Source organism: Malaclemys terrapin, chromosome 6, assembly GCF_027887155.1.
Source record: "Malaclemys terrapin pileata isolate rMalTer1 chromosome 6, rMalTer1.hap1, whole genome shotgun sequence".
Lineage (NCBI taxonomy): Eukaryota > Metazoa > Chordata > Testudines > Emydidae > Malaclemys > Malaclemys terrapin.
Genome location: NC_071510.1, coordinates 42532108 through 42549935, shown reverse-complemented (window position 1 = coordinate 42549935; position 17828 = coordinate 42532108). Strand labels below are relative to the sequence as shown.

At 41.0% G+C, this 17828-nt stretch overlaps 1 protein-coding gene across 1 annotated transcript in view; it reads right to left on the bottom strand.

Annotated features, from left to right (window-relative positions):
• Positions 1-2517: 2517 nt before the first annotated feature.
• Positions 2518-17828, bottom strand: part of SLC1A1 (solute carrier family 1 member 1) — a 76289-nt gene continuing 60978 nt past the window's right edge. The window contains exons 9-12 of the mRNA XM_054032573.1: positions 13152-13274; positions 12372-12566; positions 11490-11624; positions 2518-4639 (exon numbers count right to left, since the gene is read on the bottom strand). Of these exons, the coding sequence (XP_053888548.1) occupies positions 4393-4639; positions 11490-11624; positions 12372-12566; positions 13152-13274 (700 nt within the window). The 3' untranslated portion in view covers positions 2518-4392. The remainder of the gene's footprint in view (positions 4640-11489; positions 11625-12371; positions 12567-13151; positions 13275-17828) is intronic.

Here is a 17828-nt window from a genome sequence, read left to right as displayed (position 1 = left end):
CAGGTGGGGAAAAAAATCCCCGCTATTGCAGCAGGAAAACAATGAGCAAGCAGAATGGAGAGTTGTAAAATGCTCAGAGTCCATGCTATCAACTGCAGCGATGACCAGCAGTGGATGGAGTTTAAAGTATTCATCTATATGGCATGGGGCCCAGAGCTTAGGTGCTACCTTAATACAAATAATAGATAGTAACAGTAAAACTGTTTCTGCCATCATGATGAAATTGCCATGGATTTACCTACTGTATGTGGGAGCATAACTTAAAGAATTACACCCATTTGCTAAGAAAAAGAGACTGGACACAGAGTTACTTTGACTTCCTCATTTCATTTAATAATTGCTCAGCATGTCGTTACTACAGTAACAGATCCAGTGCTTGTTACAGAGGGAGACCATGACTGGTTATGTGGTGATACACTTACAACTTAGGGTCAGATTGAAATGCTCTATGCTCTAGTTCCACTGTCACCCTTCTCTGTGTACCCTGGAGACGTATTCTCAGGCAGAAGCATATAGTAAGAGCGCACAGATGGTGTGTGTGTTATTGTGTGAAAGTCTATGGGCCTGATTTTCCTCCTGACTAACACCACCATACGTCACTGGTAATGCCACTGAAGCCAATGGAGCAATGTAGGAGTAAAAGTGGTGATGAGAAAAGAAGCAGGCTTGGAAGAGAGAAAAAGGCTTTGTTTAGAATGGTATTTGCCACTTTCTTTTAGTTGTCAAGGCTAAATAAGATCAGCAAATTCCTTTGGGTCACATTCTGACCTGTTTTTAGGCACAACTCACTTTCAGTGGGAACTTCTGTGTGAAAACGGAGGGCAAAATATGGCTCTTTAGATGGTAATTGCTGGGTTTCAGTGAAGCCAGTGGGAGTTATTCCTTTGACTTTGGTGGGGCCAGGAATTGGTCATAGGAAAATCCATGATCGTCACCACTCTTCTTTCTTTATTTATTATTTAAAATATCCCAGCCCCTGCCACCATTCGCTAGCCTGCCACTGGAGCGACATCAGTTAACACTTAACCGGTTAAACAATATAATTTTAATCATTTAACTGGTTAACTTTTTAAACTGATATTTACATCCCTAAGCCAGATGATCCCTTTGCATACCTGCTCAGGTACCAGTCGCAACGTAGGAGGAACAGAGAACCTCTGCTCCATGGTAGAGCTAGCATTAGCCTTTACAAAGTAACATTAGGAACATGGCCCCATCCCCTCAGGAGAACTGGTGAGACTTGGTGGTGTGCGTACATGCACCTGTGTGCACACACACAGAGTGTTCTAAAGGAGAGGTGTCCAGGTGCAATCTGGTGGTCCAATGGGGCTTGAACCCCTGTAACCCAGAAGAAGGATAAAGCTGTTAGTCTGAGGTTTTTTGCTGGTGAAGTTAAACAATAAGCAATTTCTGTTCTTCTCAAGGAAGATACATGTATAAGTAAATAGCACGTCATGTTTGTGTGGCTTCATTTTTATCTTCTAAAATTTACATAAATGTATCATATATGCTAACTAGTTGAAGTCCCTGTCTTCTCCATTGGTTCCCGGAAAGGTTTCCATTGAGACCTCCAGTCTCACTAAATTTGGACAATCCAGCCTGAAGGGTTTTAAGAGCTGTGCATGATTTTGAACACGAGACTCCCACTGATTTCAGTGGAAATGGCATGGCTAAAACCACGTGTGCCATTTAAAGAATGTTGGGTCCAATTCTGAGGTTGCTTGCGCAGTCGCATAAGGCCTACGGCAGCAGTAACATTCTGTTTCCCTTGTGTGGGGGGCCAGATCTGTGGAGAACCCTGGAAGAAGGAATCCACACCTGCACGCAAGGGAAATGATTTCTGGTGTGGAATCTTGGTAGGATAATGTGGAGGGAGAAGGCAAGCGCTTGGCTCACACTTGGTGGTTCACACACTAAGAAGCTATGTGGTCAAAACTACATGTGAGCAGGAGCGCCGCCAGCTTTTCTGCCGCCCTAGGTGGCGGAAGGTCCCGCCCCAAAATGCCACCCCCCCACCCCACAGAGGCGGCGGAAGGTCCCGCTGCGGAAATACCGCCGCAGTTGCCGCCCCCCAAATCGCAGCGCCCTAGGCGACCGCCTAGGTCGCCTAATGGGTTGCGCCAGCTCTGCATGTGAGGATGGGCATCCCTGGACTTAACAATATCTTCAGTATATGGGTAGATTGTCTGGTGCTGTAGCTCCTCATACCTAGCAGTATCAGTTGCAGGTTGGCTGCATGGGATCCTTAGTGCTAAAGCATGTGTTGGATAGGCGGATCCTTTCCCCTAGCCCCTCTGTAGGTAAAGGCTTTGCTTGCAGTCTTAAAATTGGGTCCCTGAGGGAACAGTCTGCTTTCCTTACTGAAAAGGGCAATCCATACATAGTAAAACAACAAATGTTTGCCAGCAAAAGCGATTTAGTAGTGTATTAGCAGTTCATCTGTTTCTTCCTGCCATAACAGGAGAAATACAGAATTCCACAGAAGGATGATGAGAGGATGGTAGGATGGAGAAAGAATGAAATAAATAAATATTTATTTAGATCACAATGGGAACAGTATCCATAGTGCCTTATAAGAGGCTGGTTACAAAAAAAGACTTTAAAAAAAAAAAAAAGGCAAAGCACACTATAGACAATTATGGAAATTGGTGGGTTTTTTTCTCCTATTAACAAAGCTGTACAAATGAAGATTTTATATACTAGTTCTGCACACGGTAAAGCATTGATTTACTTAGTTTGTACACTCCTTTATTTTGTATAAACATATCAGTATTTTTACTTTAGAGTCACACTGTGTTATAGTTTACAATGTTTATTTTAAATACATACAGGATTATGTCTCGCAAATTTAATTTAAGGTGCAATTTATCAAAACCTACCGTAAGGATTATTTTCTTCTCAGTTCTCTTTGGCACATTTCCAGGTTTACGTAAATACAAAAGTGTAGGATTGAATTTACTATCTAACAATCCAGGAACTTGAATATTTTGACAGCATGTAAATGCAATTTTGTGTTTACTACAAGCTTATTTAAGAAAAAAGAGACTCTTGGGTATGAATTTCAATTTGCTTTGCAAATCAGATGGCCGACACGATGTAGATATGCAAGGCAAACAGTTTGTTCTTAACAGCGATTCCTCCCTCCGGGGAATGATGTTGCACCATGGAAATATCGTATCCAGCATTGTATAGAATGCTTGACATTCTGGAATGTGTTTATGAAGAAGCCCATGGTGATGTCGTCACTTTGTATAACAAAGTAAAACACATGGCTTCATTAGTCCAGGAACTTTGATAAAATAGTATGATTTAGCTGGTAGGGCTTGGCACTGAAATGGTGGGGTGTAGGGCTTTTGCAGCTGCAAAATTACACTTGTTCAATCAAGGAGCAAACAAACCAACTAGCTGTGTAAAAGCTTAGCTAGCCAGTAGCATCTCTCTAGAAAAAGGAGTGCCTCATCTACACTTGATAGTATGTCCTTCTTTTTCCAAGCGGAAAAGATTTGGAAGTCACCCTATGAGTAGCTATTTTCATCTTCATGACCTCCGCCTGCCCTGCAGCTGAGAAATACTAGGCTAAAATAAAAAATGGACAATACTGAAGCTGTCTTCTTGCTACTTTCAATGGAGATGTTTTAATAAACTATCAAAGTGGACCTAACTTGGCAGAGAGTTTCACTTTTCAATAATTTATTCAAGTATAAGAGAAAACCTGTAGCAATTTGCTTCACATGCAGAGTTCAGTTCTGCTCTCTGCTGGCATTCATGGGGGGGAGGGGGGAAATCAACTATATAACATTAGAAGCTTGTCCTTGACCAATAACTTCCAACATCCATAATGCTTAAAATAAAAGCAATGTAAAACCTCATAAATGTTAAAACGCTTATTGAAGAACCCTTAAGGCCTGTTTTCTTTCTAAAACTGTTTGCCCCATGTATTGTTCAAACCAGCTGCAGAAGTGAACAATTTGGCACATTATCAAGTTACAGTAGGTGTTTTATATGCAGCGTCATTTGTAAAAATGTGAAAGACAAAAATATTAACAAGAATTCCATACACAGAGTGGCAGAATGGAAGAGAGGTGTGAAACACTGCATGTTGCCCGAGAGAAGCACATTTGCTTCACTTCACTGGCCTGGTTCTAACATCCAGCTTATGAACTAGATGATTCCAAATAGGCATTCCAAAGCCTCATCCATCTTACATGATTAAAAAATGACATATTTTACAACTTGCCTTAATGCCGTCTCATCAACTTGCCCACAGGGACCAAATGCTGCGAATCCAAACAGTGGGGGAAAAAACAGAAGTCTGTGTATCAAATCAAACATACTCAAGTTTGTTATTAGCTTTTTCTTAATTATCCTTCAGTGCCAGCGGAACTGTAGGCTTCAGAACTGTGATGTCTGGGTGAATGATATGGTGTCAGATTTATCTATGGCAAAACCTCCATTGATGTAGGATTTCTTGGTCTCCGGTTCATCATTATCGAGTATTGTTGTTTCCAAGGCAAAAGGATTGACTATGTTGACTTCAGAAGAGACATCCATTTGCTCTAGCTCTCTTTTGGAGAGCTTCTCCACAATCCCTGCACCAAAGGCATCTCCAAGGACGTTTACCATTGTTCTGAACCGGTCCCTATGGAGTAAAAATGTTGGGTTAGACAGGCCAGGATTTCTGGTTCCAATGTGCTTTCTTAGAAACTGTATGTCATTTAAATACAAATATTTTTTAGTAATCAGTTTAAAATTAAACTATACTGTAGATACTAAGCCAGATGCTATACTGGTGTAACTCCAGTGCGTTTACTCTGGATTTTCACTGGTGTAGGAATTAGGAGCAGAATTTTTTCACTCTTTCCTCTAGGCAATATTATTTGAAAAAACTTGGAATTATTGGTACTAAAAAGTGATTTTTAGAAACAGTAGGTAACATTACATTTCTGTTATAGCAGAAGTTACCAGGTGGCGATGTTACATGTAGTTTTACAAATAGAGCTGGGCAAACACATGATTTTTTTGATTCTCTGTCCTGTTTCCACCCCATCCATCCTCCCCCCCCCCCCCCCACACACACACAAAAAAAAAAAAGAAAAGAAAAGAAAAGCAAAGAAAATCAGTTCAGGTCAAACTACATCTAAAAATTGTGAAACATTTTGGCAAATTGAAAAAGTCCATTTAGGACTAAACAAATTCATTATCTGTCGTATTGACAATGAAGTCAGTGGGGCAGGAAAAGTGAGTGAGAATGCCTCTATACCTAGTTAGAGTGCTAGTAGAATGTGGGAGACCCAAGTTGAAGTCCCTGCTCCAATGACTGTTTATACATAGTAGAACAGTTTAATCAGGAGAGATCCCTTAACCTAATGGTCAGGACACTATCTTGCAATGTGGGTGACTTCAGGCCAAGGGGGGAGTTGTAACCAGGCCTCTCAAACCCAGGTGAGTGTCCTACCAACTGGGCTAAAAGTTATAAAAGAAGCCACTGCTGCAATGCATCAGAGTCCTGAAAAGCCTTTTTGGAGGGAGAATGGGAGGGGAGCAGAGCAGGGTGGTCAGTATTATTTAGTGAATTGACACAGTTTGTGGTTGGCCAAAACTGCATTTTGGGGGAGAAAAAATATTCCTCAAAATTTTTTTGCCCAGCTCTACTTACAAGTTCTTTTTCATGTGAGCATTGTCCAGTCTTTGAAGAAATGCTGTGCTGTTGGTTGTTTTATTATGAGTTCTTTTTTTGGGGGGTGGGGGGGTGGGAGGGGAGGGAGAGAGGGAAGCTCTGGTGACCAGCTGGAGCATTTGCTCTCTGCCTTAATTGTTCCAACTGGAATCAATTTTCGTTGCAGAGTTGCTCCCTGGGAAGTGGGCATTGGTATTTTGGCTGAGAGTCCAGAAAGAGGGGCTTGCCTGTCTGCTGTTTGTCTATCTCTGTTTAAAAACAGGTGTCTGAAGTGTACATAAAACAAATTACACTAAGAAATAGCTGGACACCATGTCACTGGTTTCCCCTCCAATGGGAAACTGACCAGAAAGGCCCCAAATTTGCTTAATAATAAATTATAATGCTACCACTTGGCAGAGGAGTGACCATACTTTGCCATGTAGTGTAGTTTGAAATTTGGGGCCAGATGTAAATTGGCACAGAACTGGGACAGGGAATGTGAAAACTAGTGTGTCTGTTGTTTGTTCCCCATGTGACCTCTGCATGGTTGGGACTTTGAGGGATGTTGATGCCAGTGCATGGGGTGGAGGCAAGAAGCTTTTCAAAATGGCCACGATAGTGCCTCAGGCGGTAATACTTAAACAAATGTTTATTCATGGTAGTTTTGTGACTATTCTTGCAAATAAAAAGTCACTCAAATGTTCCCCTCAAATGCGCCCGAGTTAACCCTGCAGTGAAGATGTACCCTTAGAGGTGGAGCTGTGCTGGGAGCAGGAAGGGAGAGGAGCAGTGGTAGCTGAAGGCATTATGCTAACATAATGTAGGTGGAATGCTTCTGGGAAATGGGGGAGCACACTGAAGAGCAGCCCTTGCATTAGCTTTTGAAAGACACAGGCTCAGGTCCTCAGCTGGTGTAAAATTGCTCCGCTGACTTTGGTGGTATGCTATGTGATATACACCAGCTGAGGCTGTGACCTATAGCATGTGCTCCCTCAGTAAATCCTTCCAGGTGAGGTGGTGTCGGAGGCCTGGCTGCTAACTCAACCCACTCAGAAACACAGCCCTTTGCTGCCAGCTGGCTAGCAACTCCCCATTGGGGAGCGCAGCTGGAAAATTCTGGCTGCTTTCTGCACAGGAATGCTCCCCAAGCCCTGTCCTGCACTACACCCATGCTGAACCCCATCTGAACACACTAGTGGAAAAATCAGCCTGATGTTAATTACATTTTAAAAAATGAATTAATCTATTTAAGAAGATTGGATCAGAAAAATATTTTGTCTGGCACAGACTCATTGCAGAGCAAGATACTGCAGAAGCAGCTGCCTCTTCTCTGCCATGCAGGTGCTATCATTAGTCATTATCATTAGAGCTTTGCTGATAAAGGGATTTTACTTTATGGATCCAGTTTTGTGTTATTGGTACTAACACTGTTGCTTAAGAATGGTAGGAAATCAAATTTCAGTGCAGATAAACGTAAGATTGCAGAATCCAAAGTTCAAGGGAGGAAAGAATCTGCATAGGACACAAAACACTAACTTAAAAAGAAGTGGAATATTACCAATTTACAGGCACTGTGCAGTAAAGTTAACTGGCTGTAAATATCAGCACACTGGTTAAAAGCACATAGTGTAGAATTTTGTGATTATACTGAATTCTTAGGAACAGCCCATCTTTTCTTGTGCATGATGCTCTCTCCTTTAGATTCTCTTCCTTTCAAGTAATTTCACATTGCTGATGTTAACTAGAAGATCACAGGTCCTGGTTTAACAGCTATGGCAACAACAAACTTCTTTAGGGGATTCCAGGGTACAAAGGTATGGTCTTGAAAATCTGCCCTATGAAATATATGGTATGTGGTATTATAAAGGTTTTATGGTTTGGGACTGGTCACATTACTACTATGGCTAGCACAGTAACAGCCATCTAAAGAGCAACTTTAGCACTGAAAAATCTTTCTATTTAAGGGCATGGCACTTCCCAGAGGAGGGTTTTCTGGTAAAAGCATTCTGACCTCTTCCAAACATTTTTCATGCAAACAAAGGTGGGTTGTGTGAGTTTTCCTAGATTGGCTCCCCATTGTGGGTTTGATGCATCTGTCTCTATCATCAGATAAAGGGTAGACTGAGTACAGTATATTAAAGAAAAGACTGAGTAGCATGACAAAGACAAAGAAACTGGCTGAGATGCTGTAACTCTATGCATCCTTTCTCTATAATTTTTGAGTAACATCAGTCTGACTTGATGAATTGCCATATTGAGATAAAAAAGAAAGGTTATCCCTAACTGCAGGTGGACATGGAAGAAACTGCCCCCCCCCCCAAGTACTGGATCAGAATTTCCAAGGAAAATATCAGCATGGCTGCTTGGAAGCTAAAGATGATGAAAGGGCTAAAGAGCTGATGACTCAGAAGAGCGACAGTATTGCTTCCCAGTGGTGCTTCCTTTGAGGCCGATGCACAAATCACTTCTGGTGGGCGGAGAGCCCAGAGTCTCAGCCTGGTCGATGCTGTTAGAATTCTCCCTGGCACATGCAACCTGTTGTCTTTTTCTTATATGAAAACTGGGACAATCCAAATTATCTAGCAGTGGTTCTTGTGTCCTCCAGTTTCCCAAGACTGGCGTTTGTTTTGTCATTAGATTAGAGCTCTCCGCTGGAAGATTTGACATTGTTCGTCTGCATTTATTGAGAAAGTCCCAATGTCTGGCACCAAGAGCACCACCCAACGTAAGCAATGAGACTATGGAACAGCAGCTGAAACATTCTACGCTGTTCTCAGAAAGAGTTCAGACAGATCTTAGCCTCAATGTTTTCTGGCCCTTGAGTCTTCCTTGTTGTCCCCCTGGAGAAGATCAGTCATCAAAAGTTTCAATTATATGCCAAGTTCCTTGGAACTGTTTAAATCAAGGCACTTAAACTCAATAGCATGGTATATGACTGAGCTTTACTGATCATTTTGACACTGCCTGGGTATCCTCATGGCACTGACTAAACTCCCACACCGAATTTACAGCCATCAGAGAGAGAGGATAAAGAGATGGCCATGAGTCATCAGGTAAGAGGATGCCACAGCCTCCCTCATCCACTCTTCTGTTTCTTATTCAGAGCTGTTGTCGCTCAGATTAATGGATTCAGATACTTGGTCACTTCCTGGAGATTCTGCTCCCTTCTTGGGACATTTTGGGAAAAGAAAGAACATTGCATCACCCCCAAGATCAGTCCACAAAGGACAGAGTTGGTGTTCGTAGCCTTATGAATCTAGCGGGAGATATGATCTCACATTCTAAGAGAAGGCATTTGTTCTCCAATTGTCAAGGCGGTGCATGACCACAAAGCCCTTTTTGTCTTGTTGCTGTTTATGAAGTAACCAGAAGTGCTGGTTTTACATCTTCATCTGGCTAGGACACTTTGCACTTACCTTTTGGATGCAGCCACAGCCACAGCCACAGGGGCCCATAATTTTATCATCACAAGACTTGATGATTTCAACATGCTCTACCTTGGACTGACCCTGAAAGTCATCCAGAAGCTACAGCTGGTTCAACATGCAATGGCCTGCCTGCTAGGCAGAGGCTAGGCCTGCCTGCTATGCTGACATGAGCACATCCATTCTATACTTCACATGCTATACCAGCTACTTGCTTAATACCAGATCCGTTTCATTGTTCTGGACCTTATCAGTAAAGCCCTAAATAGGCTAGAACCTGCCACTCTCTCCATACCCCTCAATGGCAAGCACTGAAGATGACAGAGACCAGGTTCTATCATGTGGGAGAGTCAGTGTTCTTAGTTGGTGGGCCCTTAAATGTGGAATTCACTACTGCCAGAGGCCAGGCTGAAATGGAGTCCTGTGACCTTTAGAGAATGGTGTGAGACTTGTACTTTTTGATAAACCTTCCCCTAAGAAAGTTTCCTCTGTTGGGAGGTCTATGAGATACATCAACAAGGAAATCGCATCAGTCCATTGGTGAGGGGATGGGAGTTTTGTTCATTGAGGGGAGCTTTGTATGTCTAAATTAAATTTAATGGGACCCTGACAGTACAGAACACTTCAGAAATGTACATCATAATAAAAACAAATTACAATCCCACTGCCCTGTTCATTTGTTTTCTGTGGCTCGATGAAGATGGCATAAACCATCAGTGGTTCTTCCTTGCTTGTATGCCCATGTCTAGACTAGGACATAGATTATGTATAAAAACATGAGCTAAGTTGTGTTTATAAATTATACTACTTTCCTAGTCTAGACAGGACCTTTGGGAGAGGATTCCACTGTTCCCCCATCTGTTAGCCCACTTTGCAGATACTGATTTACAACTCCAGAGAGTCTCAGGCAACATTAAGGCAGCTGACATCTAATAACACCCTGGAGAGACTTTATCTGGCTGTTTTGGGAATACAGGAATAAAAATGCTCATCCTGTTGTAACTCTGACAGCCATCAGCTGTCTGACCGTGACACACAGGAGGAACGGATGGCTGCACAAAGTGGGTGGCTCACAGGTCAGAGATTTTTCCTGTTATGGTTTTCTTTTTTTAAGAGTAATACTCGGTCACACTTTTCACCTATAGGTCTCTAAGCCTCTTACAAAATGGGTAGCACCATTATCTCCAAATGATAGATAGGGAAACTGAGGCACAGAGCGGCTGCTCTGCTCCAACTAACACTATACATCCATGACAGTCAGGACCCAGGATCCTACTCCAGCACCTCATCATGTTGCTTCCCTGGGGCTTGGGTGTCTCATTCTTAATCAGAAGATACTTTCTCCTCCATCAGTCCAGCACCTGGCATTAGGGGTTCCCCAAAATAACCAAGTGGGCAAGGCCAACACTTTTGAGACCTTTCTTCCTGGAGAGAGGTCTGTAAACAAACCTCTAGAGTCAGTGGAAAAGGCACATGACAAGCTCCCAGAAGATCTTTATCTCTCCCCTGGAAAAATAACTTAACAGGATCAGGAAAGTTTTCATGAGCTGGAAAGGGGGAATCAAGGTGTGTGTGTGTGTGTGTGGGGGGGGGGGGGGGGAACATGCCCATGTTGATCTTTCAGCGTGGAGAGCAGCTCACACAGGAAAGAAGTTGCTACTGCAGAAGCCCTGTGCGACTGTACTTTGGACACGTGCTTAGAACTTTTCCCCTCTAAAACAAAACAAAAATCACAGAAGTAAACTGTTTGCGTTGTGAAAATTAGCTGGAATGTTATGTTTGTGGCTTGCATCTGATTACTGCAAATAAATTATGTAACTATCATAACATTATTTTACAAATACCTCTGATTGAAATGGATGTTTTTGCTTACAGTTCTTTTCTTAGTTACATTTTGCAGTCTGTATATTTTGAGTTAGATTTTCATGAACTGAGGCCATTTTCTTGTGTACTCTGTATATGCAGTTACCATAACTGCATTGGTGAATTGGGGCACATGGGTGTATAAACAGGTATTTAACCATTGAGGTGCATATGCAATTGTGGTAACTGGTGTGAGTATTTTTGTATGTATAGAGTGTACAGATCTTGGTCCTTGTTTTTATCAAAATCTGGCCTTGTATGTCATTTTCACATAACAGAATAATAAAAAGGGCCCAGATCTGATCAGACTGTTAGCTGTTTTGATTAACTATGATGTTGTTTATATAATTGTATTACAAATCAGATGTGTGGCAATGTTATCTCTAACCTACTTTATTTCTAGTTAATTTTTAAACATGTTATTGAACAGCCTAGTTAGAAGGAGAAATAAATTCAGGGTTAAAAGTCCGGTCACAGATGTTCATGCACCATGTATAAAATACACTACTGAAATAATTAAATGCTGAATATATTAAACTTACAGAAGCCAGTCAACTGCTATGATAAGGGTAACATCTTCAGCAGGCAGCCCAACTGCGCTCAGCACAATCACCATGGTGACTAGTCCAGCCTGGGGGACCCCTGCAGCTCCGATGCTGGCTGCAGTAGCTGTGACACTAAATCCCAGACAAATCAGGGAAAAGACAGTTTGAAAATGTCCTTCTCCTGAGTGGATTTCTCTGCTACATTCAGAATTGTGTGCTCATTGAAATATAAAACTAATTTTTAAAAATCCTTCTTCATACTAATCCCATACTTCACTGGGAGTTATACCTGCATAGAGGCATGTAGGATCCAGGACCCCAGTGGGTTTCTATCATTTGCAGATGTTTTTATCAGCATTGTTGTTGACATAGTGGCTGATCACATTTAGGGGTAGATCCTGGCCTGCCCTTGTACAAAAGGCAAAAAAGGTGTACAGGCTATGAAGCTGCCATGGTTCTGCTGCACAGGGCAAGTACATATACCCCAGTATGCTTTGGAGCTGTCTAAACAGCAGCACTGATGAGGAACTTAGGAGGGGTGGGGGGCATGGCCAATGGGATTGCAAAGTATGCAGATCTACTGGACAAAATGTCCAGGTTGGGGGTGTACTGCAAGCCTCAGCTGTTACTGTACCTACAGCTTCCAGACACTGCGGCCCCATGCCCTGCTACCTCGTTCCTCACCCCAAATTCCTACATAAGTCCTAGGTGCAAGGCTTATTTACTGAAGATTTGTGGAAGAGGTGAAAATTTGACCCTTATTGCTCAGTGGTGTGAATGACAGGTGTGAAATCAGCAAGATTCTATTAGGGTGCCTGAAGTAAATCCACAATTCAGTAACAAAAATAACAACATAACTCATGTTGGTATCACCCTCACCTAATGGTAATTATTTTGCCAACATCCAACTCTAAGTCATTAAGTTGTGCAATAAACACAGCTGCCACGGCTTCATAGAGGGCTGTTCCATCCATGTTGATTGTAGCTCCGACTGGTAAAACAAATCTGGTAATTCTTTTGTCGACATGGTTTTTTTCTTCTGCACAGCGAAAGGTGACAGGCAGAGTTGCTGAACTGGGTCATAAATAAATAAACAAATAAGCAGCACACTACTAGAATGCCTGTTCTTTTATTAATCTGATGTGCCCCTTTTTTTTTTTAAGCCAAACTGCAGTCAAATTCTGCCCTAGGGTGTGAAGGAGAGTTGTGCACATACATTGAAAGTACAGTTTGTCCCTTGGATTGAAATCGTAATTCCCATCTCTTCTCATTCCTGGAACAATAACTGAAAGTTTTAATTATCCTTAAAATAACACAAAGCAATGAAACAATTTAGCTTCAGATATTTTGTGAGCAATGAACTAATTTACAGCACTATTTCCTGGACTTACACACAAGAGACTAGACACTAATCTCAAAAGCATTGGTATAAATCCAGGATAACGCCATTGTAGTCAACAGCACACTTTTGGGTGCTATATGAAAAATAATTATAAGAGTAATACTTCCTCTAGGTTTACACCCAATGGATTTACAATGGTTCATGTGAGATCAGGATGAGAAACACAGGCAGCAATAAAATCAGAGCAACAGATAAACTAAAGAGATGATGATTACAAAGTATATTAATGCTAGAGGGAAAAAAATTATTTTGATTACCTGGAGGAGATCATGAGGGCTGTCAGAAGTGCCTGAGCCATCCCTATGGCAAACCGAAAAGGGTTTTTCCTTACTGTTATTAAGTAGATCAGTGGCAGAACTACAACGGAATGGATTGCAAGTCTGCAAAAGAAAACAGCCTGTTCAAATAGTTAGATCTATCTGATCTCATGGTCTTAATGAGGAGGTGTTAACCAGTGTCCAGTTCTGCCCTCAGATACCTGTGTGCAACTCAGATTGACTTCAATGATAATTACATGCATGTATTCCAGGGCAAATTATGCCCAATTTATGTTAGTAATTTTTGGACAGATGCACTTCTCCTGAAACATTTTTTTTGGGAGGAGGCATTATATGTCTCTGTTTTCAATGTACAATATGAAATCAGATGAACTAATTAATATATTAGGATCAAAGTCAAACTGAAGATGTTAAAACAAATAAAATAAATGAAGAATATTTAAACAGAAGAACAGAGGCAGTGTTGAAAAAAATGAAAAAGTCCAAAATATTCTTATAACTAAGACTAGAGGCTAGAGCTAAAAAATGGATTAGCATTATTAAAAAGTATTATATCACCTTTGGAAATATTTTCTGATTGGGGTTAAAGGGAAATTTGGTTTACAGATGAGTTTTCATAATGGCTTTGATTACATCCATTTCAACATCACATTTTTGTACTGTGGGAAATTGCATATGTAAATTTGGTTCAAATTCTACTGTTAAATTAGCATAAATCTCGATTAAATTCAACTGAGTTATTCCTGATTTACCCTGGTATAAATGAGAGGTATATGGCCCTACAGTACTGAATGTTGTTAGAGCTAAAGGATTGTCATTTAACACTGTTACTTAGATCACTTTTATTTGTACTGATAGAATAAGAAGGACAAAATTCTCCCCTCAGATATATGTGAGCAACTCCTGCTGGAGTTAATTGGAGTTGTGGGCATGTATCTGAAGGAAGAATTTGCCCCGGGATGTATTAATTACTATACTTGCCTAGCACACATCTATTAATTTGAGCATAGAGTTCATGAATGTGTATGCTGCAGCTTGGAAAAGAGGCGACGAAGGGGGGATATGATAGAGGTCTATACAATCAGGAGTGGTGTGGAGAAAGTGAATAAGGAAAAGTTATTTACTTGTTCCCATAATATAAGAACTAGGGGCCACCAAATGAAATTAATGGGCAGCAGGTTTAAAACAAATAAAAGGAAGTTCTTCTTCACACAGAGCACAGTCAACCTGGGAACTCTTTGCCTGAGGAGGTTGTGAAGGCTAGGACTATAACAGGGTTTACAAGAGAACTAGATAAATTCATGGCGGTTAAGTCCATTAATGGCTATTAGCCAGGATGGGTAAGGAATGGTGTCCCTAACCTCTGTTTGCCAGAGGGTGGAGATGGATGGCAGGAGAAAGATCACTTTATCATTGCCTGTTAGGTTCACTCCCTCTGGGGCACCTGGCATTGGCCACTGTCGGCAGACAGGATACTGGGCTGGATGGACCTTTGGTCTGACCCAGTATGGCTGTTCTTATGAGGCTGGAGATATATAGCTTATGTTAAGTATATTTGAAGTGAAATGTTTATGAAAGATCTGTGAAATACTTCTGGCATTCCAAGGTCACATGCCATCACAGCAACAGCAATTGTCATAGATAGGAACAGTCAGATCCTGGAAAAGGCATAGACCATATACATGGCATGTACAATCTTGGAACTCCTATAGTACCATCACAGGATGTTCTTGGGAGCATGAATGTGTTTGCAACACCATTTAATGATCTCACAGCAGCTGATAAAGATATTGAGAACATCTGGGACCACTTGTTCTGCCAAAATCAGACAATTAACACAGCAATAGCTACCTACGGAACAGAAATTTACAGTGGCACATAAAATGGGCAAGTTATCAGACTGTAGGGGGAGAGATCTGTTTTACACCATTGGACTTCATAGTTTTAAATCTGTAATGTGAGTGCTTGGTCCAGCAAGCAGAATGGAAGTGTTGAGAGATTCTGGGGGCTAAGAAGTGGATGGAGAAAGTTTTTACTCTTTGTAATATTGGAAAAAGGAACTTTTTCAACATTCTGGTAAAAGCAAGTTTAATGATCATTGGCCTATAAACAGGACGAAAGCAGAATTTTAGGGAGCTGGTTAAACCATAAGTGTGAAAAACAAAACTAAGGTATATATCTAACCATTTAAGTCAAATTTGGACAGAATGATTGTCTCTAAGAAGTCTGAACCAGGTTTTTAACAGAAAAGAAATCAAGCCCTTTATGATTATGTGCAGAAAAATATTTTAGATCCAACACAACAATAAAGAGAGAATGGAAAGAATGTTATGTGCTGGTGTTTACAAACAGTTACTAAAGGTAAACTTTTCTATAGGACCTAAGTGACTTAGGGCTTAACAACTCCCAACTGACTTAGGCACTTTTGAAAATTGTATTCTTAGGTATTGTTAGAATCAGTAATTAATCAGAATTATCCCAAGTAAATATGTTTGTGCTCATCTCAGTACTCATGCCAGGAATTTAGTCATATCTTGCTCTAGTATTTATGAAAATTTATTTCCAAAAAACTTCCTCTCTCAGTTGATAATAAAATTTTTACAGTTAAAAACAAAAACAAAAAACCCTATCAGCAGCGAGAAGGGAAGTCCTGGGAAATAGAGCTCTTCCTGAGATAGAAGTCTGTTGCCCAAGAACATAGATAAACATCAAGATTTAAGCAGTTCTTTGCTTTTTAAAGGATCAGAAGGAGCAGATTACAGGGATACCACTTAGTCCCCTGTCCTCTCCTCCCCAGCTTCTCTTTGGGCCCTGGTTCCTCTGGCCTGCTCATGGTGCATTTTAGGTCAATTCCTCTTTCTTTAGGCTGATAAAGTGTCCCCATTTTGACACATCATCTGTGAGATGGAGAAGTACACACTGGGGTAGAGAGATACTGGGGAAGACAGAGAGTGAAGGAGGGAGACATTGGAACCAATTAGGGTTTGGGCGGGAGAGACACTGGGAGCAACGTACCCTTGGATGACTTGAAGGAGAGACATTGGGGGTGAGATGCATTACAACCAATCTGAGAGTGAGACCTAATGGGGTTCAGAAACACATGAAGACGTTTGGGGATGTGAGAGAAATTATACAGGGATTTGGGGGAGTGGAATAGAGAGAGAGAAAGAGACATTATGGGGTGATTGAGGAACACATTAAAAAGTGGAAGGACAGAAGAAAGAAATCTGGGAAGAGATGAGATAGGAAATGGGAGCTGGAGACAGGAGAAGGAAAGAGGGGATGGAGTGAAAGGAGTGTACAAAGACAGGGACAAAGAATAAAGGGTGAATGCAATGGAAGTTGAGGGCGTTCTACATCACACATGGATAAAACCCAAAGAAAGGCATAGGGAAAAAATGAAAAGATGAAAAGATGGTTGCAGAAAATGCAGAACAGAAAGCTGCAGAGAAAGAGGAGACCAAAATATAAAGACAGAGAAGAACAAGAAAGAAGGTCAAAATGGAAGAGATTAATAATGAAAACCCGGCTGGGTCTAGGGGAAAATATAGTAATGAGGATGAGGCAGTGTTGAAAAAAATGTGCTCTCCTACATAGTAAAAGGGAGCTAGGTATTTAGCTGCCTAAAGATGGGAGAAGGAAGAGCAGGCAGCTTTCCCTCACCCCTGCTGTCTAATGCCCGTTACATACATTGCCACCCTCACTTCTGTGAATCCGGTCATAAAACCCTCTCCCTTCTGTTCAGAGTTGCAGAGAATGTGCTGCCCTTTGCCTTTCTCCATAGCAGCTAGAGCATGGCTCTCTGCAGAATTTCCCATAAGTTCCTGCATAGTCAAGGAGTGTGCATCACTGGGCCTTGCAGAGTGAGAGCCTATTCTCTGCAAAGCTGAAAAGTCAGAGCTCTTGACCTTCGAAGGAGCACTTGGGGACTTATTTACAAACCATTATGCCCTGGTGCATTTGGCTACTATCTAAACAGAAAGATAGTATGTGTAACAATACAGGGAGTGTCTCTACCTGTGTGTTTGTACAGCACCCAGGAAGACATGAGCCTGATTGGGGCCTTAGGATGCTACCACATAACAAATAATAATATTTAGTGTTCTAGATAAAACTGAAGTCAAAGGGCAGTAATAGTCCAGCTAGTGAATATCTTCTCTGGGCTATCTGGAGTTATTAATCTACAAAACTGCTGGACTGACCCTGTATCTTTCTATATGTTCCTGCCTAATTTCTGCTCATGGTTTGATTTATAATTAAACTCAGAAGAATTAGATCTGAATTAACAAATTATTGGCAATCATCAATTTCTGCCTCCTCTGTAAAACTGACAGACAATGTTTCCACAACTAAAATGGAAATTTACAAAAAGTTTAAAACATTATATGTTCCACTTGTATGTATTCAACACAATCTTCTGCAGTGTAATATTTTGAAATATTATCAGAATCGAATATTCCATTTCTGAATATTTATATTACATTTCAAACAATCATTATTTGAAGTTTAAAATTATTTCTTGCTAGTCCCAACATGAAAGTGTAAACAATTAAAAAAAAAACATTTGAAATAAAAAACCCAGTATCTAACAGATTCACAAAAAAATAAAGATCAGATCTTTCCATTTCTTTTTAGAGCGGCTTGTGCTAAACCCAT